We start from the raw sequence: 23,762 nt of genomic DNA, 5'->3' as shown, positions 1-23,762 counted from the left end.
TTAGAACTACTTAAACCTAACTAACCTAAGGACATCGCACACATATGCCCGAGACAGGATTCGAATCTGCGACCGTAGCAGCAGCGCGATTCCGGACTGAAGCGCCTAGAACCGCTCGGTCACAGCGGCCGGTGGTAAGCTGTAGGGAAAGGCGGGTAATACAATATGTACAAGAATCAAGAGGTAACAATAAGGCTGGAAGGCCAAGAACGAAATGTTCGGATTAAACAGGGTTTAAGAGACAGATGTAGTCTTTCGCCCTTAGTCCTCAATGTATACATCGAAGAATCAATGATGGCGCCTTGTCACGGTTCGTGCAGCTGACCCCGTCGGAGGTTCGAGTCCTCCCTCGGGCAATGGTGTGTGTACTGTCCTTAGCGTAAGTTAGTTTAAGTTAGATTAAGTAGTGCGTGAGCCTAGGGACCGATGACCTCAACAGTTTGATCCCATAGTCCTTACCACAAATTTTCAAATGAATGACGGAAATAAAGAAAAGTTCAAGTGTATGGAAGTAAAATTTAATGTGAAAGGATATCAATGATAAGATTAGCTGATGACATTGCTCTCCTCAGTGAACGTGAAGAATTACAGGATCTGTTGAATGGAATGAACAGATTAATGAGTACAGAATATGGACCGAGAGCAAATCTAAGAAAGACGAAGGTAATGGGAAGTAACAGAAATGAGAAGAGCGAGAAACTAAAATCAGGACTGGTGATGAAGCAATAGATGAAGTTATCGACCTCTGCTACCTAGGCAGCAATATAATCCAAGATAGACGGAGCAAGGCAGACATAAAAAGTAGTCCAGCACTGGCAAAAAGAGGACTCTTGACCGAGAGAAGTCTACTAGTATCAAACATAGATCTTAATTTGAGGAAGAAATTTCTGAGGATGTACGTTTGCAGCACGACATTGTAGGGTAGTGAAACATGGACGTGTTAAAACCGGAACAGAAGAAAATCGAAGCGTTTGAGATGTGGTGCAACGGAAGAGTGTTGAAAATTAGGTGGACTGATAGGTAATGAGAAGGTTCGCTGTAGAATCGGCGAGGAAAGGAATACGTGGAAAACACTGTAAGGAGAAGGAATAGGATGACAGGACATCTGTTAAGACATCAGGGAATAACTCTCATGGTACTAGAGGGAACTGTAGAAGGTAGAAACTGTATAGGAAGACAGAGACTGGGAATACGTCAAGCATATAACTAGAGCGTAGGGTGAAAGTGCTACTCTGGGATGAAGAGTTTGACGCAGGAGAGAAATTCGTGTCGGAACGCATCACACACCCCCACTTCCCCCCCCCCCCCCCCCTCCCATACACACATACAAAAACTCATTTTCTCAAAATGTACGTGTTCCTGGCGGAAATACAATGATGACATATTTAATCAGGTAAATATGTGAGAAATAGCTACTTACGTGAAGAAAAGCTTCAGCATTTCTCCTAGTAGGCCAAAGCGTTCCACAGAGTGCCCGTGGACCTCACAGATTGCTCTAAGAAGGCAAGCGTGACCATCCATCCCGAAACTCGAAAGGAAATCCTCCACAGCAGCATAAAGAAGAGCTCTGGAAACAGTTTTAAAAGTCTTACTTTCTCATCCCTCAGCAAAATTTATTGCACAATAAATAAAACAGCATTATAATAGCTTGAAGTAAATGACACTTCATTAAAATTTGGATAAATAATGTCAGGAACATTAAAAATAAAGTCTAAAGTGAGAAATGTGCTTTTGCGTAGTTCACAATCATAATGCAGATTTTAGTTTAGCCAAAATCGCTCACAATGGTCTCAGAATATATGTCAATTATACCAGCACAACCATTATCCTCCTCGTCACCAATATCATGATTGTCATGTGCAACAAGTTGAGAGAGTTGAAAATATATAAGTCGCCAGATCCGGATGGGATCCTACTTCGGTTTTACAGAGGGCACTGTTTGCAAATGATCCCTTAATTTGCTTGCATTTATCTCGAATCTCTCGCCCAGCGCAAAGTCCCAGGCACTGGAAAAAAGGCAGGTTACTCCTGTCTATAAGAAGCGTAAAAGAACGAATCCACAAAGCTACAGACCAATATCCTTAACATGGGTTTGCTACTGAATTATTGAGAAAATTTTAAGTTAGAATATAATAAATTTTCTTGAGACCAAAAAGCTTCTGTCCATAAATCAGCACGGATATATACTGAAGCGCCAAAGAGACTGGGATAGGCATGCGTATTCAAATACAGAGATATGTAAACAGCAGAATAGACAACAAGTGTCTGGTGCTGTTGTTAGGTCGGTTACTGCAGCTACTATGGCAGGTTATCAAGATTTAACTGAATTTGAACGTGGTGTTGTAGTCGTAGCACGAGCGATGGGACACAGCATCTCCGAGGTAGCGATGAAGTAGGGATTTTCCCGTACGACCATTCCACGAGTGTACCGTGAATATCAGGTATCCGGTAAAACATCAAATCTCCACCATCGCTGCAGACGGAAAAAGATCCTGCAAGAACGTGACGGAAGCGCAATCCTTCCGCAAATTCCTTCAGGTTTCAATGCTGAGCCATCAACGTCAGCGTGCGACCCGTTCAACGAAACATCAGCGATATGGGCTTTCGAAGCCGAAGTCCCACTCGTGTGCCCTTGAAGACTGCACGACACAAAGCTTTACGCCTCGCCTGACCCAGTCAACACCAACATTGGACTGTTGATGACTGGAAACAGATTGACTGGTTGGACGAGTCTCGTTTCAAATTGTATCGAGCGGGTATGGAGACAACATCATGAGTCCATGGAAGCTGCATATCAGCAGGGGACTGTTCAAGCTGGTGGAGGCTCCGTAATGGTGTGGGCGTGCGCAGTTGGAGTGACATGGGACCACTGACACGTCTAGATACGATTCTGCCAGGTGACACGTACGTAAGCATCCTGTCTGATCACCTGCATCCATTCATGTCCATTGTGCGGACTTGGGAAATTCCAGCGGGATAATGCGACACCCCACACGCCCAGGATTGCTATAGAGTGGCTCCAGGAATACTCTTCTGAGTTTAAACACTTCCGGTGGCCACCAAACTCCAGAGACATGAACATTATTGAGCATATCTGGGATGCCTTGCAACGTCATGTTCAGAAGAGATCTCCATCCCCTCGTACTCTTACGGATTTACGGACAGGCCTGCAGGATTCGTGGTGTGAGTTCGCTTTAGCACTACTTCAAACATTAGTCGAGTCCATGCCACGTCGTGTTGCGGCACTTCTACGTGCTCGCGAGGGCCCTTCGAGATATTAGGCAGGTGTACCAGTTTCATTGGGTCTTCAGTGTATAAAGCAACGCTCGTGCGAAAATCTGATTGCCCTTTTCTTACACGATATCCTGCGAGGCATCGATGGAGGTCAACATGTGGATCCCATATTCCTTAAAACTTTGCCCCCCCCCCCCCCCCCCCCCGCCCCCCGCTGCAAACTGTTAATGAAAGTCCCGAGCGTGCGGAATAGGTTGCCAGATATGTCACTGGCTCGATGGCTTTTTAAGTAATAGAATCCAGTACGTTGTCCTCCATGGCGAGTATTCAATGGATACAAGGGTATCGTCGGGAGTGGCCCAGGGAAGTGTGATAAGACCGCTCTTGTCCTCAGTATGCATAAATAACCTGACGGACATGGCGAGCAGTAACCCGCGACTGTTTGCCGGTGCCATTGTAGTGCACTGCAAAGTGACGTCGTTGAGTGACAGTAGGAGGATGCAGGATGCCTTAGACAGAGTTTCTATGTTCTGTGACGAGTGGCAGCATGCCTTAAATGTAGAAAAATGTTTGTTAACGCAGCCGAGTAAGAGAAACAAATCTGTAACTTTCCAATACACTGTTAGTAATGCACTGCTTGACACAGTCACGACGATTAAATGTTTAGGCGTAACGATGGAATGCGATACGAGCACATAAGGACAGTAGAAAGAAAAATGAACGATCGACTTCGGTTTATCGTAAGAATTCCAGGGAAGTGTAGCTCATCGATAAAGGAGACCGCGTAAATAACACTAGTGCGACCAGTTCTTGAGTCATGCTCAAGTTTTTGAGATCCCTACCAGGTCGGACTGAAAGACATCGAAGGAACTCAGATTTGTTACCAGTATGTTTGATCAACACTTGTGTACTGACGGAGATGCTTCGTGAGCTCAACTGGGAATGACTGGAAGGAAAACGACGTACAGTTAGCGAAACACTTTTGAAAAAATTGTAGAAGCGACATTTGCAGTTGACTGCTGATGGATTCTACTGCCGCAAACATACATTCTGAAGACGAGGTTAGAGAAATTAGGGATCACAAGATGGCATATAGATAGTCGTTTTTTCCTCCGTCCATTTGTGAGTGAAACAGGATAGGAAATGACTATTTGTCATACACCACACGGCGGCTTGCCAAGTATGTATGTAGATAAACAACATCAAAATCGTCATCAGGCATTTAACATCAACTGTTTGATTAAGTCCTCCTTTTCCGTGCATTGCGTCCTCCAGTTATATGTATAGCTCCAGTACGTTTTCTAATGTCGTCTTCCTATCTTCCGTTACGTCGTCGTCTCGGTCTTCTGTTATCCATTTTACTGTGTTTTTAGCGTAACATTGTGTAGCAAGATGCGGTTGCAGAAATACTTGGGTATGCTCCACGAATGCCCGCATCTCGTGGTCGTGTGGTAGCTTTCTCGCTTCCCACGCCCGGGTTCCCGGGTTCGATTCCCGGCGGGGTCAGGGATTTTCTCTGCCTCGTGATGGCTGGGTGTTGTGTGCTGTCCTTAGGTTAGTTAGGTTTAAGTAGTTCTAAGTTCTAGGGGACTGATGAACATAGATGTTAAGTCCCATAGTGCTCAGAGCCATTTGAACCATTTTTTTTTTGCTCCACGAACAGGAGTCACAGTCTGAGGTCCCTCACTCCGTTACTCCAGTGCCATTTCATTATGCCAGAACACTACCTTTCCAGGAAGTCACACGCGGCAATACAGCCTCTGACAATCGTACCCAAGGTACATCATCCTTCCAGGACCCGAAGAATTTGGCTAGACACGTGAACAGCGCAAACCACGCATGTCTTTCATCAGGGCTCCAAAAATGTGGAAATCACATGAGGAGAGAACGGGACTGTATGAAACATGTGTAAGGGCTTCCTAGCGAAACTTCTGCAACCTCGGCGCCTTGTGGGTGGACATTATCTGGCAACAGGTTGATGCCGAGCGTCAACATTCCTGGACGTTTGGACTTGGTGGCGCTCTTCACTTTCTTGGTAAGTGTCTAGATGAACAAGTCGAAAGGCTCAGCGATGTTGTCGGACGGTATTGTTCTGTTGCAGGATAATGCCCGCCCAGATGTCGCCAAGATCGTTTCAAGTGTACCGCAGAAGTTACACATCTCCCGTACTGTCCTGATCCCTTCCCATGCGATTTCCATGTTTCTGTCTCCCGAAGAAAGAGATTTGTCGCTGTCGATTTACGAGTGTTGGAACTTTAATAATGGCAACTATTTAATTACAGCTCGCACAAAATACCTACGTGTTTCAAAGTGTTACTGACCTTCAAAGTAGACACCAGCATTGTCTATAACCCGTTGCCAACGATGTGGAAGTCGTAGGATACTCTTAGCAGTGCCAGTTGTGTTGAGAGTTCGAGCGGCGCGGTCTATTGCCCGACGAATTTGTAGCAGTTCTGAAGCAAATGTCGTGAAGTGTTTCCTTCAGTTTAGAAATCGAGTTGAACTCAAGAGGGCTTAAGTCAGGGGAGTGCAGTAGGTGGTATAGCACTTAGCATCCCCATCAGTCAAACAAATCAGTAACAGCTTGCACTGTACGTGCTTGAGCATTGTCCTGCAAAATGATGGTCAGGTCCTGCAAAAAAGTGTCATTACTTCTGTCTCTGTGCTGTTCATTTTTGGAACACAACCTACGGCCAGCTTAGAGACAGATGTGATGACACTTTCTGCAGGAACTGACCATCATTTTGCAGGACAATGCTCAAACACTTACAGTGCTAGCTGTTGCTGATTTGTTTAACTGATGGGAATGCTAAGTGCTATACCACCTACTGCACTCTCCTGACTTAAGCCCCCGTGAGTTCAACTTGAATTCTAAACTGAAGGAAACACTTCCCGGCATTCACTTCAGAACTGCTACAAATTCGTCGGGCAATAGACCGCGCCGCTCCAACTGTCAACACAACTGGCACTGCTAAGAGTATCCTGCGACATTCACATCGCTGGCAAAGGGTTATACACAATGCTGGTGACTACTTTGAAGGCCAGTAAAACTTTGAAATAGTATCGATTTTGAGCGAGCTGTAAATAAATAGTTGCCACTATTACAGATCCAACCATCGTACTTCGGACGAAGAAGTACTCGCCTAGGTAGAATCGTAGTTCCATAGGCAACCGCAAACATTTCTCCATGAAGGCACTGGCCGTATTGTTTCACAGTGTGATAAATGTATTAACTGTTGTGGCGATTACTTTTGAAATAACAAACAGTTTACTTACTTTTTTCCATCTGCTTTGTTTTCATTTGACTGTCCTTTATATTTTACGAAGGTAAAGTTTTTGCCGATTTATAGCTGGTCAGTGTGGCAAATTATATGACATACTCAAGATCTTTATAATATTTATAGCTACTGAATTATGATATCGGCTATATTCTTTCTTTTGTGGCATTGTAAAGACCTTTCGAATAAAACTTCTGCGACAATTCGTGTAAATTTGATCAAAAATTATTTGCATACGTCACAAAAAACGCCAAACTGTAAGCTCTTCGTGAAAGTCGTACCTTGATGTATTTAGTTGTTCACTGCTGCGCTCCAGAAGATACAGGATAGAGCCTACAAACAGTACTGGCCATTAATTTTTGCTACTCCAAGAAGAAATGCAGAGGATAAACGGGTATTCATTGGACAAATGTATTATACTAGTACTGACATGTGATTACATTTTCACGCAGTTTGGGTGCATAGATCCTGAGAAATCAGTACCCAGAACAACCACCTCTGGCCGTAATAACGGCCTTGATACGCCTGGGCATTGAGTCAAACAGAGCTTGGATGGCGTGTACAGGTACAGTTGCCAACGCAGCTTCAACAAGATAACACAGTTCATCAAGAGTAGTGACTGGCTTATTGTGACGAGCCAGTTGCTCGGCCACCACTGACCAGACGTTTTCAATTGGTGAGAGATCTGGAGAATGTGCTGGCCAGGGCAGCAGTCGAACATTTTCTGTATCCAGGAAGGCCCGTACAGGACCTACAACATTCGGTCGTTCATTATCCTGCTGAAATGTAGGGTTTCGCAGGGATCGAATGAAGGGTAGAGCCACAGGTCGTAACACATCTGAAATGTAACGTCCACTGTTCAAAGTGCCGTCAATGCGAACAAGAGGTGACCGAGACGTAACCAATGGCACCCCATACCATCACGCCGGGTGATACACCAGTATGGCGATGACGAATACACGCTTCCAATGTGCGTTCACCGCGATGTCGCCAAACACGGATGCGACCATCATGATGCTGTAAACAGAACCTGCATTCATCCGAAAAAATTACGTTTTGCCATTCGTGCACCCAGGTTCGTCGTTGAGTACACCATCGCAGGCGCTCCTGTCTGTGATGCAGCGTCAAAGGTAACCGCAGCCATGGTCTCCGAGCTGATAGTCCATGCTGCTGCAAACGTCGTCGAACTGTTCGTGCAGATGGTTGTTGTCTTGCAAACGTCCGCATCTGTTGACTCAGAGATCGAGACGTGGCTGCATGATCCGTTACAGCCATGCGGATAAGATGACTGTCATCTCGACTGCTAGTGATACGAGGCCGTTGGGATCCAGCACGGCGTTCCGTATTACCCCCCTGAACCCACCGATTCCATATTCTGCTAACAGTCATTGGATCTCGACCAACGCGAGCAGCAATTTCGCGATACGATAGACCGCCGATCGCGATAGGCTACAATCCGACCATTATCAAAGTCGGAAACGTGATGGTACGCATTTCTCCTCTTTACACGAGGCATCGCAACAACGTTTCACCAGGCAACGCCGGTCAACTGCTGTTTGTGTATGAGAAATCGGTTGGAAACTTTCCTCGTGTCGGCACGTTGTAGGTGTCGCCACCGGTGCCAACCTTGTGTGAATGCTCTGAAAAGCTAATCATTTGCATACCACAGCATCTTCTTCCTGTCGGTTAAATTTCGCGTCTGTAGCACGTCATCTTCGTGGTGTAGCAATTTTAGTGGCCAGTAGTGTAGAAGGGCGCCAAGTTGCATACGTCTCAACGAAAGGCAAAGTTTCGCGTTTTAGCCTGCTAGAAAGTTACAAAACAGCAAAGGCTCGTCTTTGTTCTGTTAGAGTATGAACATACGTAGTTACCTCTCGCCTCCGTGGAAGTTGGCGTTGGGCGGTGCCTTGGGCGGCGGCAGGGAGCGCCCGGAGCGCCTCCTGGAGAGCAGCTGGGAGAGGTAGTCAGCCAGCAGCTGGCCCGTCATGCGGCCCATGGAGCGCGCCAGCAGCGGCGGCAGCACGCCGTACGGGTTCTGGTTGTCCGTCAGCCCCAGCTTGTCGAAGTCGACTGCAACAGCGCCACTATCATCACACACCGCATCTCACTCTACAGCTACTAGGAACTACCTTCCACAGTCCGCATGTTTTATATGAGGGCACCCACAGCTACTGAAGGTCATGATGAATGAAGATACCTCTGACCCAGTAAAACTTGGTTTTAATTGACTACAATACGGGTTTCACGGCCTACGGCAGTATCGGCAGTTGCAACTCACATATTTATGAACTAAAACATATTATAAAAATGTACTCCCCCCAAACTCTGCAAGTTCCTCCAGATCCTCGAGCGCCAAGCACTCCGCCTCACCTTCCATATATGCCTCCTGGACTGTGCAGCTGCTCCCGGCGGAGTTTCGAGTCCTCCCTCGGGCATGGGTGTGTGTGTTTGTCCTTAGGATAATTTAGGTTAAGTAGTGTGTAAGCTTAGGGACTGAGGACCTCAGCAGTTAAGTCCAATAAGATTTCACACACAAAGGGGGGACGTATACGCCTCCCGCCCCCACACGGATCCTCTATGACCTGATTCCTTTCCCCTGCCTGCTCCTTTTCCTGGAACATGTCCGTGTCCTCTACAGCTCCTGTCGACTTGATTCCCCTCATCCGCTGGTTGCTCCTCTCCACTCCAACCCTCACCCACTGCCATGCCTTCGTTGTTGTATCCCCCCTACCCTCCACCTCCACACCCTTCATCTCCTTCCCCGACGTGGCTTCCATCAACTGCCCCTCCAGGATGATGCCCTCTCTCCCTCCATTTATCCTCCTATCAACTATGGTCCTCACGAGCCCCTTCCTCCCTCTGTCCTTTTCCTGGGCTTCCTCTCCCCCTTCCATCCTGTTTTTTTCTCCATCTACCCACTCCTTGACTCCATTCTCTCCCCTGGGTCCTTATTCTTTCTCCTCCACTGCCTTCCCCACTCCTTCTCGCGTCCACCCTGTCTCCCTTTTCCTGTGTCCTCTCCCTCCATCGGGTCCCCCTTTTTTCCTTTCCTCTCCTTCCCCCCTTTTTTCCTCTCATCGTTCCGGGTCCTCCCCCCCCCCCCCCCCCTCCTCTCTCCTCTGCCGCCGTGTCTCTTCTATAGCGCATAGTGCTGTTTAAGTGCGTGTTCAGTGTTGTGCGTCCCCTGTCAGTGTTGACACCATATTGTCGCTAGGTGTGTTTTTTAAATGTTGCGAACAGAAACCAGACTGCCGCCATGTTTTTTAATTGTGCCTGTCTATTTACTATGTATTTTAAACAGCAACACTGACCCATTGTTTTTATATTATCTTCGCAATTTTTCGCCTTGTTCCAGTTTTAATCAGTTACCGTTTTATCGCCTGTTTTTATTTTTATGATAGCTCCTAATTTTGTTTTTAACTTTTCTGTAGGCTGCATTGTGGCTGCAGTAAGGAGGGGGAGGGGGGAGAATTGAATGGTTCAAATGGCTCTGAGCACTATGGGACTTAACAGCTGAGGTAATCAGTCCCCTAGAACTTAGAACTACTTAAACCTAACTAACCTAAGGACATCACACACATCCATGCCCGACGCAGGATTCGAAACTGCGACCGTAGCAGTCGCGCGGTTCCGGACTGAAGCGCCTAGAACCGCTCGGCCACCGCGGCCAGCGGGGGAATTGAAATCCAATGAACGAAATAAAATAAAATAAAACGAACTGAAAATTTGTGCTAGTATATGGAAACATATTTGAAGGCGTGTATTCGCAAAAATTATTACATTAATCCATCGCACCGTAGGTGAACCTAACGTTAACAGCCAAGGTATTGCCATTGAGAGAATATTGCCAGTACTGAAAGAAACTAGACAAAATAAAGGTACTTTATTAATTTTTATTTAGCGTATGGCTATACATTCAACATTAATACATCAAGTGCTAGACATTAAAATCTTATAACAAAAAAAATGGTTCAAATGGCTCTGAGCACTATGGGACTTAACATCTGTGGTCATCAGTCCCCTAGAACTTAGAGCTACTTAAACTTAACTAACCTAAGGACATCACACACATCCATGCCCGAGGCAGGATTCGAACCTGCGACCGTAGCAGTCGCGCGGTTCCGGACTGAGCGCCTGAACCGCTAGACCACCGCGGCCGGCGTAAAATCTTATAACAATCATAAATATAATTTATGTTTATATTGGTCAGTTAAAAGGTTATATCGAGGTTTGAGATCCATTCTAGCGCCGATGGGGATGCCTCCAGGAAGTCGGACCAGTTCCCTGCATATGCTCGCAAGGAGCATTCACCATGGATGTGTTGGATCGTCTGTCTAGGGGCACCGCAGTCGCATTCTGGTGACATCGCTCTTCCCCATTTGTGTAGTGAATCCGCACACCTGCCATGTCCAGTACGTATTCGATTTAATGCGGACCATGTTTTCCGTGTTAGTTCCATTCCAGATATGTTGCAGTTATAGCTCTCAAACCAGGTCTGTAGTTGGTCATTTGTCTTTTGGTTCCAATTGTCTCCATTGTTTCATGTGGTCATAGTAATTATTTTGAAGCTGCTCAGCTGTGCGTATGGGTGGCTTTCTTGATTTCGCCGGCCGGAGTGGCCGAGCGGTTAAAGGCGCTACAGTCTGGAACCGCACGACCGCTACGGTCGCAGGTTCGAATCCTGCCTCGGGCATGGATGTGTGTGATGTCCTTAAGTTAGTTAGGTTTAAGTAGTTCTAAGTTCTAGGGGACTTATGACCACAGCAGTTGAGTCCCATAGTGCTCAGAGCCATTTTTTCTTGATTTCAATCGAGTGTGTCGCAGTTGTGAGAATTCTTCTTTAATTGGTAGTTCTGGTTTTGTCTCAATCTTTCTGAATTCGTGCAGTAGGGCCGCTTTTCTACGCAGGTCCGGGGGCAGGATATTACATAGCACCGGTAACCAGTACGTGGGCGTTGATTTAACAGTTCCAGAAATCAACCTCATTGTGTTATTTAATTGCCTGTCAATAAGTTTGGTGTGACAGCTATTAATCCAGACTGGTGCGCAGTACTCAGCCACAGAGAACACTAAGGCGATAGATGAGGTGCGTAATGTTTTTGCGTTAGCTCCCCAAGTAGTACCGCTAAGTTTTTGGATGATGTTATTCCGTGTTCCAATTTTTGCAGTGGTGTTCTCCAGATGTTTTCGGTAAGAAAGAGTGCGATCCAATGTTATACCTAAGTACGTTGGAAACTTACTATGTTTGAGGTTGGTGTTTCCGAGTTTTATGTTAATAATTTCATTTGCCATTTTGTTATTAAGATGGAATGTAGATACTTCAGTTTTGTTAGGGTTTGGCTTGAGTCTCCATTTCTTGAAATAATTGTATAGTATTTCAACGTCAGTATTAAGGACTTCCTCTGTATTGAAGACATACTTGTCTCTGGTAGCCAGTGCTATGTCATCCGCATAGCAAAATTTTCTTGACTTTGTGTTTGGGAGATCTTCTATATAGAGGTTAAACAGAAGAGGGGCCAATACGGAGCCTTGCGGAAGCCCGTTGTTAATAAGTTTTGTTTTGCTTGTCTTTCCGTTTAGGGTGAGCTGGAAGGTTCTGTTACTCAGCATATTATGTATTAAGGATGTTAGAATCTGGCAAGGAATCACTCTCAAGAGTTTGTAAATTATTCCATCTCTCCAAACAGTATCATATGCAGATGTTAAGTCTAGAAATACAGCACTTGTTTTCAATTTCTGTTGAAAGCCAGCCTCTATGCAGGATGTTAATGCCAGAACTTGGTCACAGCAACTACGGCCAGGTCTGAAGCCTGCCTGTTCTATAGGTAAGTTCTCCATAATAATGCCGCTAATTCGATTATGGACAAGTCGTTCGAGAAGTTTGTATGTACAGCTAAGAAGTGCTATTGGTCTGTAGCTTAGCGGTTGGTCTGCTGGTTTCCCTGGTTTCGGCAAAAGCTATTATTCTTGCCTTTTTGAATTCTCTAGGGAGATGGTTTGTAGTCAAAATGTTCGAAAAGAAATTTGCCAGCCATTTGACCACGTTCTTTCCAGCGTAGGTTAGAAATTCTGGATGTATGTTGTCAAAACCTGGGGCTTTGCCCGGTTTCATATCCTTGAGGGCAGTAATGACATCATCCTCAGTGAATGGTCTGGAAAGCTCTAATATATTTGGAGTATTCTTTTTTAGTGTTCTGAGTTCGCGCTTAATCATCCTGGTATGTGGTTTGTCTCTCGGAGCTCTTGACATTTCGACAATAAGGGTACTGGAAAGGTGGTTAAATTCTTTGCATGTCCAAGTATCTAAGAAAAAGAAACAGTGCTGAAGGCTAAAAACGATTTCGGAGATATAGCTCAGACGCAGTTAACGGTGGAAATAGTGTTAGACCCTGGATACATAGTAGAATACACTAGGCAAGCCTCTATCTTACCATCTCACACCAGGCGGAAGGCGCAGTTTGCAACAGTAGGGTCTGCCTTCACAGGTCACCAGGAAACACTAACTGCGTAGGTAAACACTCGTAGTACCTATCACGCGGACGCTGAGACACGATGCGCTAGTGACTGAGAGCGCTGGGTCGCTTCCTTGCAATACAGTTAGCCATAAAATCAGATTTTGCCAAATATTATTATGCCTTAAATCCAACTAACCATTCAACGTGTTCTAAACTCTATCTTTTATGTGTCTAAAAATTTCCACTTCCTCCAATACGTCAAAACCTGGCCTTTTTCTTTTCTATGGAAGATTACAAGATTTTCAGTAAGACATGTCGTAATACGTCGATCTCCCGCTGATGCGACGTTAATGCAGATGTCGTACTTTTTAAATGAAGATGTTCCGGGAACCTTTTTACCGAAGGACCTACCCGTTTACCATGTGTATTTTTTTTTATTTTTTGGGGTACTTATTGCATTTGATGCACTATACGCCATCTGTGTTACTTTTGTAACACACTCTCTATGTCTAAGTTTTTCAGTCAGGTTAGAAGAAATGAAATACCCTGGGACAGTATTTTTGGATCTCATACAACGGCCAATTTTCTCCGAGATGGAACCCAGATACGGTAGTCTACTAAAAAAACCGTTTCATTGGTCTGACCAATCGGTTGAAGCGTTATGCCGCCCCATCTAGATCCCATCTATGAGACAACATCTTTTTTTCTTTTTTAACATACTCTTATTTACAGCATTAATAAACTCTTCTTCATATCCATTTTGATAATCAACGTACTGTTTAAGAGCTTATTCTTTTACTTTGGGTCACTTTTGAAAGGAGGACTTCGTTCATACGATTCAGCATAGCTCGAAAAGCAGCATACTTAAATGGGTAACATGCATCTTTACGAGCAACCCAGTCTGTCGTTACAGGCTTCCTGTAAATGACAGTTTGCCATTTTTGGATCTCTCACTGACATTAAAAATTGGAAAAATCAGTTCTGACAATTGCCTTTAGCACACGTCTACAGCTACAACACAACTGTTCACTCTTATATAACAATAACATCAACGGCGTGATACAAAGTCGAATATATCATTTTACACATTCAGTATAAAACTACCTTCGGCCAGCGATATCTTGCAGCCACACCCTCTCAAAAAATGGTTCAAATGGCTCTGAGCACTATGCGACTTAACTTCTGAGGTCATCAGTCGCCTAGAACTTAGAACTAATTAAACCTAACTAACCTGAGGACATCAAACACATCCATGCCCGAGGCAGGATTCGAACCTGCGACCGTAGCGGTCGCTCGGTTCCAGACTGTAGCGCCTAGAACCGCACGGCCACTCCGGCCGGCCACACCCTCTCAGCTGCTTGCACTGTAAGCCAGACATGACCCGACATTATGGGTCATGAGCGTTTACCATTTTATCATGATTTTACTCTGTGTGACGTTGACATTTGTGACTACGTATTTTATCTGCCTATTCTGTTAACTTCATGAAGACAGGTATGTTTGCTAACCTTCCAGACTATGTTTATTACGATACTAGGTGTAATAGTTGATAGGCTACTATTACGTAAATTTTTTCATAAGTATGTACATTTTTCTTTACACATCAATTTTAAGATGATACAATGATTGCAACGAATAACGTAACAAACAAATATTTGCGATCAGAGACTCTTGCGGTATTTACAAAATTTCATAACACTGCATCGTTGTCACCTTCATAGTGACTATATCACCCCTCATCTGCACAAGAACGTCAAAAATTAAATTGTAGATACATTAATTAATGAGGAGCTATTGTTTCGAATTTGGGAAAAAATAAATTTATACCTTGAGTAAAAGAAATTTATACCTCAACTTGAGTAAAAGAAGGGACATTATCAACAGTGCTAGGACACATTATGTGGCACCAAGAACTCGTCAGTTTGGTGATGGATGGAAGCATGAGTGATAAAAATTGTAGGAGACCAACAGATGAATAAGTTAAGCCACTTCAAATAGATGTAGATTGTAGTAGTTATTTGCAGACGAAGAGGCTTGAGCCATTGGCACATGGCGTGAGGCAGCTAACATTGACTTGACCGCATACAGAACATCCAACGTCACGAGACGCAGCACTGTTAGCACACGGGACAATGTAGTTAACGTGATTTTGCGTTCTCAGCGCTCTCCAGCGGCAGTTGTCTGCTTTACGGGCGTAAAATTCCTAAGTTACCTCTTTTCTAACGCACATTTCCTCCGTCGTCCATAACCTAATTATGCTGTTCTGTCTGTAGTATGTATGAATAAAAACGCCAATATCAGTGAACATGTAATTAGACAAAAACGGAAGATACATGTCCAGTCAGTAAAGATATCAGCTTGTTGAAGTTCACCAAATCAAACAAACTCACTCGTGAAAGAGAACGCACTTATATTTACATAACATCAAGTATTACAGAATTATCTTTATTAATTTCGTAAGAAAACCCCACAACACAGTACGATTTTTCTCCTGTAGCTTCCTTATGAGCGACTTTGTATTTCATATTATAGCTTTCCGTACGCTTTAGTTGCCGAAACGTGATTAGTTTAATTTAATTATAATAAATCCTAACAAGAGCGACAGTTTTTCATGAATCTTCAATGTGCTGGCAGCTTAAAATGGCTTAACTTGACAAATCCAGGTTGTAACGCGATAACAACTACATATGGGTATTCTTTCACCACTAATATGACGTTTTCCGTCGTTTTATTGCGACAAACCGTACCAATAACAATTCTATCTCTAGGCGTTTAATGTGCTGGTGCTCATGAAAGGCATAGAGCGTGGCATTGTGCAGAAACTCGACGTGGCATACACTCAACAAGTCGTTGGACATCTCCAGTAGAAATATTGACCTATGCTGTCTCTATACCCTCCATATTTGCGAAAGTGTTGTCGGTGTAGGATGTTGTGCACGAACTGACCTCTCGATTATGACCCATAAATGTTCTAAGGGATTCATGTCAGGTGATCCGTGTGGCCAAATCATTCGTCCGAATTGTTCAGAATGTTCTTCAACTCAAGCGCGAACAGCTATGACCAGATGACATGATATCGTACACTATGTGATCAAAAGTATCCGGACACACCCAAAAACATTCGTTTTTTATATTAGCTGCTTTGTGCTGCCACCCTACTGCCAGATACTCCATATCAGCGACCTCAGTAGTCATTAGATGTCTTGAGAGAGCAGAATGGGGCGCTCCACGGAACTCACGGACTTCAAACATGGTCAGGTGATTGGATGTCACTTGTGTCATACGTCTGTACGCGAGATTTCCACACTCCTAAACATCCCTAGGTCCACTGTTCCGATGTGATAGTGAAGTGAAAACGTGAAGGGTCTCGTACAGCACAAAAGCGTACAGGCCGACCTCGCCTGTTGACTGACAGAGACCCCCGACAGTTGAATAGGGTCGCAATGTGTAATAGGCAGACATCCATCCAGACCATCACACAGGAATTCCAAACTGCATCAGGATCCACTGCAAGTACTATGACAGCTACGCGCGAGGCGAGAAAACTTGGATTTCATCGTCGAGCGGCTGTTCATAAGCCAAACGACGCCTCGCTTGGTGTAAGGAGCTTAAACATTGGACGATTGAACAGTGGAAAAACGTTGTGTGGAGTGACGAATCACGGTACACAATGTGGCGAGCTGATGGCAGGGTGTGGGTATGACGAATGCCCGGTGAACGTCATCTGCCAGCGTGTGTAGTGCCAACAGTAAAATTCGGAGGCGGTGGTGTTATGATGTGGTCTTGTTTTTCATGTAGGGGGCTTGCACCCCTCGTTGTTTTACGTGGCATATCACAGCACAGGCCTACAGTGATGTTTTAAGCACCTTCTTGCTTCCCACTGTTGAAGAGCAATTCGTGGATGGTGATTGCATCTTTCAACACGATCGAGCACCTGTTCATTATGCACGGCCTGTGGCGGAGTGGTTACACGACAAGAGCATCCTTGTAATTGATTGGCTTGCACAGAGTCCTGACCTGAATCCTATAGAATACCTCTGAGATGTTTTGGAATGCCGACTTCGTGCCGGGCCTCACCGACCGACATCAATACCTCTTCTCAGTGCAGCACTCAGTGAAGAGTGGACTGCCTTTCCCCAATAAACCTTCCAGCACGTGATTGAACGTGTGCGTCGGAGAGTGGAAGCTGTCGTCAAGGATAAGGGTAGGCCAACATAATATTGAATTCCAGCATTACCGATGGAGGGCGCCAAGAACTTGTAATTCATTTTCAGGTATGTCTCCGGATACTTTTGGTGACCTAGTGTAGTTTGGGAACATAAAGACCACGAATAGCGCCAAATGGTCTCAAGAAGGCGAATATAACCATTTTCACTCAATGATCGGTTCATCTGGACCAGAGAAACCAGTCCATTTCATGTAAACACAGCGCACATCATTATGGAGACACCAACAGTTTGCACAGTACCTTGTTGACAACATGGATCCATCACTTCGTGGGTTCTGCGTCACATTCTAACCCTACCATGAGCTCTTACCAACTGAAATCGACGCTCATCTGACCAGGCCACAGTTCTGCAGTCGTTTGGGGTCCAATCGAGATGGTCAAGAGGCCAGGAGAGATGCTACGGGCGATTGTACGCTGTTAGCAAAGGCACTCGCGTCGGTCATCTGCTGCCGTAGCCCATCAACGCCAAATTCCGCCGCACTGTCCTGACGGAAACATTCGTTGCGCGTCCCACATTGATATCTGTGGTTATTTCAAGCGGTGTTGCTTGTCTGTTAACCCTGACAACTCTACGCAAACGCCGCTGCTGTCGGTCTTTAAGTGAAGGCCACCGGCCACTGCGTTGTCCTTGCTGAGAGGTAATGCCTGAAATTTGGTATTCTCACCACTCTCTTGACGATGTGGGTTGCTAAAAATTGGATTCCCTTACGATTTCCGAAATGGAATGTTCCACGCGTGTAGCTCCGACGATCACTCCGCGTTCAGAGTCTGTAATTCCCGTAGCGCGTCCATAATCATGTCTGGAACCTTTCACATGAATCACCTGAGTAGAAATTACAGCTCTGCCAGTGCACTGCTCTTTCATACCTTGCGTACGCGGTACTGCGGCCATCTGTTTATGTGCATACTGCTATCCCATGACTTTTGTCAACTCAGTGCGAAACTCACCAGCCGGCCGCTGTGGCCGAGCGGTTCTAGGCGCTTCAATCCGGAGCCGCGCTGCTGCTGCGGTCGCAGGTTCGAATCCTGCCTCGGGCATGGGTGTGTGTGATGTCCTTAGGTTAGTTACGTTTAAGTAGCTCTAACAAGGGGAGGCCACGACGTTTGGAACGCGGATTTACTGCAAACTTTGTACACTCGGAGTACTCCATGAGGACAACAGAATGTGTAAGCAGTAGCGCGTACTTCTCAAGCGTTATTGATAACATAGCAAGATAATTTCGGTCGTGAAATATATACCTGCGCGTGGCCATTTTCACCATAATGCTGCAGTAGCCGAGTGGGTAGCGTTCAAGCACCGTAACCGCTGTATAGATGGCTCGAGTCCCGGTCGTCAGCTTTTTTTTTTTATTTTCAACACAGTAATTTTGTTTACTTTTTATATTACAATTGATATAATGGCAAAAATACGTGTAATCGGATAAACTTTTATTAAATTTACATTGTTATTTGGCAGTGTACAAAATTTTACTATCACAGATAATATAATATTCGTAACTTTATGTTTTCCATGTTTTGACGAAAAATACCATTCTGCAACTTGTACTCGTAATGTCGCAAACGACGATTAATTGTACATCTTTCGAAAGCCGTCTGTGCCGGTCAAAACTTGGAGGTAACAGGTACTTTCGGGCTCCTTACAGGTATAAGGGATTTCTCAAATCACGGACAAGCAAACATTTTCAGTATCACTTTAAGCGTTTGGTCGTTTGCTAGTCGATAGTTATGAATATTATATTATTTGTGATAATAAAAATTTGTAGCCAGCCAAATAACATTGTAAATTTAATAAAAGTTCATCCGATTACATGTATTTTCCCATTATGTCAATTGTAATATAAATAGTAAAGAAAATGACTGTGTTGAAAATAAAAAAAGAAACAGACTAACGAGACTCGATTCATCGATCCAGCGATTACAGGGCTTGAACGGTAACCACGCGGCTGCCGCCGGTTGCTGGTAAAAGTGGCCACGCGCAGGTATATATTTGACGACCGAAATTATCTTGCGATTTCTCAATAACGCTTGAGAAGTACGCGCTACTGCTTGCACATTTTGTTGTCGTCATGGAGTACTCCGAGTGTACAAAGTTTGCAGTAAATCCGCGTTGCAAACGTCGTGGCCTCCCCTTGTAAGTCTAGGGGAGTGATGACCTCAGATGTTAAGTCCCATAGAGCTCAGAGCCATTTGAACCATTTTTGAACCATTTGAACCATTTTGTAAAACCCACCGAACATTGGGTTCTACTGAACACAAGTACATATCGGGGTCTTGCTTTCTTAGTGGTCAAGCTCTCTTCTTTAACGTAGTGAGCGTTCTTACTTAACACTGGTTCTACTTTACGTGACACGTGGCAAGAATATCGTAGAACTTATTTTGTGTTTCACGTGACGAAATGGCTCCTCAGCGAGAAATAGCAGGAAGTGACGTCACAAAACTCGTAGAGCGCTACACCAGCGTTCGCTATCTCGTCCGATGTGTCAACGGCTTTACACATGGTAGACAAGCGTGGAAAGTGCACCTTCTTGAAATGAAGACGGAAACAACAACAAACAGAGGCAACCAGTCAGGTTCCTCGCACACAAGCCACATAGTTTATTACCGTAAGGTTATGAATGCCGTGTAACTTACTGGTGAAGGGCAAGCTGATGGACATGTTGGAGAGGAACCCGTCTGGGGGGTACCGCACGAAGGGAAGCGACAGCGACGGCGTGATGACGAGCGAGGTGCCCGGCGGCAGGGCTAGGCGGCCGTCGTTGGTGACCCAGAGGAGCCTCTTCTGGCGGGACAGTGTCCGCGACGGCCGCGGGCTGTCTGGAGACGCAGAGGAGGCGTGGCAGGGTACCGCCTGCCACAGCGCGGTCCCCACCACCAGCACGAGCAGCGGCAGCGAGGGGGCGCTGCGCGCGGACATGGCCCACCTGCAACACCCAACAACGGCCCCGCTCTAGAGCACTCGCTCCCAACCTCTCTGAGACCGTTACCCCTGAGGACAATCAGGTATTAGCTACTACCCGTTTTTCTCCCCTTACCATTGTATTGTATTGTATTGTATGCAACTGGGGACCTAGAAACGACGGAGAGGCTTCGTCTCCGCCGTAGCCCTCAGTGGTTCACAACCCCACAACAGGTTACAGCAGTCCACTCACCCCACCTCCGCCCCACACGGAACCCAGGGTTATTGTGCAGTTCGCCCCCAGTGGACCCCCTGGGAACTCTCACACCAGACGAGTGTAGCCCCAATGTTTGCGTCGTAGAGTAATTATGGTGTACGCGTACGTGAGAAAGTGTGCGCATCAACCGCCGACATAGTGTAACTGAGGCGGAATAAGGGGAACCAGCCCGCATTCGCAGAGGCAGATGGAAAACCGCCTTAAAAACCATCCACAGACTGTCCGCCACATTGGATCTCGACACTAATCCACCAGGCGGATTCGTGCCAGGGCCGGCAAGCCTTCCCACTCGGGAAGCAGCGCTTTAGACGGCGCGGCTAGCAGGGCAGGCTCTGTTTCACCTTACGTGAAAACATTAAATGCATTCACAATTGAATGACGAAAGGTAAATGCATCGCTCAGCTTTAAAAAAATGGTAAGGGACAGCTAAAGAAAAACAGAATTACTGTGTGTAAAACATCTGTGATGTGCTTTATCGATATTATTTATGTTTAGGGATTGAAATCCCATGAAGTCAAGATCCTACATGAAATCTTCTGTGTTTGTGTTGATTACTAGTTTCGGCTAACAATTTAGCCATCCTCTGATCGTAGGACATTCTTGATTAGTGTTGGTACCATTTCAGCTTTAGACATGGTTAAAATCTTTCTTAAAATGACAAAAGCCACATGATGAAAGACAGCTTTTCATCGTTCGTGACAAGGGTTCAATTCTACTTTCCATGAACAATGAAAATCAATTATTAATCATGTCATGTGTGGATGTTGTCATTTTAAGAAAGATTTTAAGGAATGAAATGACACAACTTCAGATATGATTTTATGTACACACACTGAAGCGGCGAGTGAAAATTTGTACCAATGCCGGGAATCGAACCCGGGGCGCTTGTGTACTGGGCAGTTGTGTTAACCACCAAGCCACCTGTGCACTGCAGTCCACTGACCTGCGCGGATTAGCGTGGCAAGTTTCGTTCCTCGATACAAATTCTCTCTGCTACCCCATTCTACTGTAAATTCCCGCTTACACACGAACAAAATTGCTGAGGCTCTCCATATTCTGCAATAGCACCTAAGCATCAAAAGTAAATGGAGGATCCAGCCTGAAACCCATAAGATTTTAACGATGTGTGAACCAGTAATGCCATCAACACTAATCATTGTTAGCCAAAACTAGTAATCAATCCAAAAAAAGAAGATCTCAAGTGTGATTTTCACTTCATTTTCACTTCATGGCCATTCAGTCCCTAACATAACCAAAAACTTTGCAACAGATCGCGTATCTCCTAGTTGACAATCTTGTTTATTCATGTTAGTTGACAGCTCTACGATAAACGGAGAAATGGCGGCTCTGCCTAATTTCACACCCTCGCAAATGGCAACTTTGTTAGGAAGTGTGCATGTAAACAGTGATAAGTGCCAAAAACATGGCTGCCAGTAGCAGCAGCGCTTCCGGTGTTCGTACCAGGAAAACGCTTTTCGGGGACGATTTCAAGAAATCTGAGGATGATGCGGATGGCTACAACTCAGATAAAGATCCTGAACGCAAGTGCGCTTCGAAATTTGTTGCTAACCACGTAAATGTTAACATTTATTTAAGCAAGTCGACAACGTTAAATTGTGTCCCGTAACATACACTCCTGGAAATGGAAAAAAGAACACATTGACACCGGTGTGTCAGACCCACCATACTTGCTCCGGACACTGCGAGAGGGCTGTACAAGCAATGATCACACGCACGGCACAGCGGACACACCAGGAACCGCGGTGTTGGCCGTCGAATGGCGCTAGCTGCGCAGCATTTGTGCACCGCCGCCCTCAGTGTCAGCCAGTTTGCCGTGGCATACGGAGCTCCATCGCAGTCTTTAACACTGGTAGCATGCCGCGACAGCGTGGACGTGAACCGTATGTGCAGTTGACGGACTTTGAGCGAGGGCGTATAGTGGGCATGCGGGAGGCCGGGTGGACGTACCGCCGAATTGCTCAACACGTGGGGCGTGAGGTCTCCACAGTACATCGATGTTGTCGCCAGTGGTCGGCGGAAGGTGCACGTGCCCGTCGACCTGGGACCGGACCGCAGCGACGCACGGATGCACGCCAAGACCGTAGGATCCTACGCAGTGCCGTAGGGGACCGCACCGCCACTTCCCAGCAAATTAGGGACACTGTTGCTCCTGGGGTATCGGCGAGGACCATTCGCAACCGTCTCCATGAAGCTGGGCTACGGTCCCGCACACCGTTAGGCCGTCTTCCGCTCACGCCCCAACATCGTGCAGCCCGCCTCCAGTGGTGTCGCGACAGGCGTGAATGGAGGGACGAATGGAGACGTGTCGTCTTCAGCGATGAGAGCCGCTTCTGCCTTGGTGCCAATGATTGTCGTATGCGTGTTTGGCGCCGTGCAGGTGAGCGCCGCAATCAGGACTGCATACGACCGAGGCACACAGGGCCAACACCCGGCATCATGGTGTGGGGAGCGATCTGCTACACTGGCCGTACACCACTGGTGATCGTCGATGGGACACTGAATAGTGCACGGTACATCCAAACCGTCATCGAACCCATCGTTCTACCATTCCTAGACCGGCAAGGGAACTTGCTGTTCCAACAGGACAATGCACGTCCGCATGTATCCCGTGCCACCCAACGTGCTCTAGAAGGTGTAAGTCAACTACCCTGGCCAGCAAGATCTCCGGATCTGTCCCCCATTGAGCATGTTTGGGACTGGATGAAGCGTCGTCTCACGCGGTCTGCACGTCCAGCACGAACGCTGGTCCAACTGAGGCGCCAGGTGGAAATGGCATGGCAAGCCGTTCCACAGGACTACATCCAGCATCTCTACGATCGTCTCCATGGGAGAATAGCAGCCTGCATTGCTGCGAAAGGTGGATATACACTGTACTAGTGCCGACATTGTGCATGCTCTGTTGCCTGTGTCTATGTGCCTGTGGTTCTGTCAGTGTGATCATGTGATGTATCTGACCCCAGGAATGTGTCAATAAAGTTTCCCCTTCCTGGGACAATGAATTCACGGTGTTCTTATTTCAATTTCCAGGAGTGTATTTTGCGTGTATTCACGCGACATGATGATGTTAGAAATGTTACCGGCTATCCTTAACATTGTTTACGCCCTGTTGTAAGATGCATGCTAAAATTAATTTTATATTATGCTGAATCAAACATTAATTTTGAGGTTGTTACACTTTATCATTGCAAAAACTGTCAATGCAAACCTTATTCTAAAAAACTGAAGCAATTTGGACCCTTTAAATTTATATGCTTGAAAAGTTTCACAGTAATATTTCGTTAATTTGGCTAGCAAGTGAACAGTGGTAAGCCAGTGCTAACCCACATTAAGTGCGTTATGTTTGCAAGCAGGTAGTGTTAAGTACCATTGACGA

General features: G+C 45.7%; 1 protein-coding gene across 1 annotated transcript in view; it reads right to left on the bottom strand.

Moving 5' to 3' along the window:
• The window catches only part of LOC124616058, a 352,315-nt gene that overhangs the window by 8,684 nt on the left and 319,869 nt on the right, over window positions 1–23,762 (bottom strand). Inside the window, exons 2-4 of the mRNA XM_047144291.1 lie at window positions 19,827–20,116; window positions 8,384–8,582; window positions 1,421–1,567 (exon numbers count right to left, since the gene is read on the bottom strand). Coding sequence (XP_047000247.1) covers window positions 1,421–1,567; window positions 8,384–8,582; window positions 19,827–20,109 — 629 coding nt within the window. The 5' untranslated portion in view covers window positions 20,110–20,116. The remainder of the gene's footprint in view (window positions 1–1,420; window positions 1,568–8,383; window positions 8,583–19,826; window positions 20,117–23,762) is intronic.

Source organism: Schistocerca americana, chromosome 5 (genome assembly GCF_021461395.2).
Source record: "Schistocerca americana isolate TAMUIC-IGC-003095 chromosome 5, iqSchAmer2.1, whole genome shotgun sequence".
NCBI classification, from domain to species: domain Eukaryota; kingdom Metazoa; phylum Arthropoda; class Insecta; order Orthoptera; family Acrididae; genus Schistocerca; species Schistocerca americana.
The sequence above is the reverse complement of the archived record's forward strand: the minus strand, read 5'-3'. Positions and strand labels throughout refer to the sequence as shown.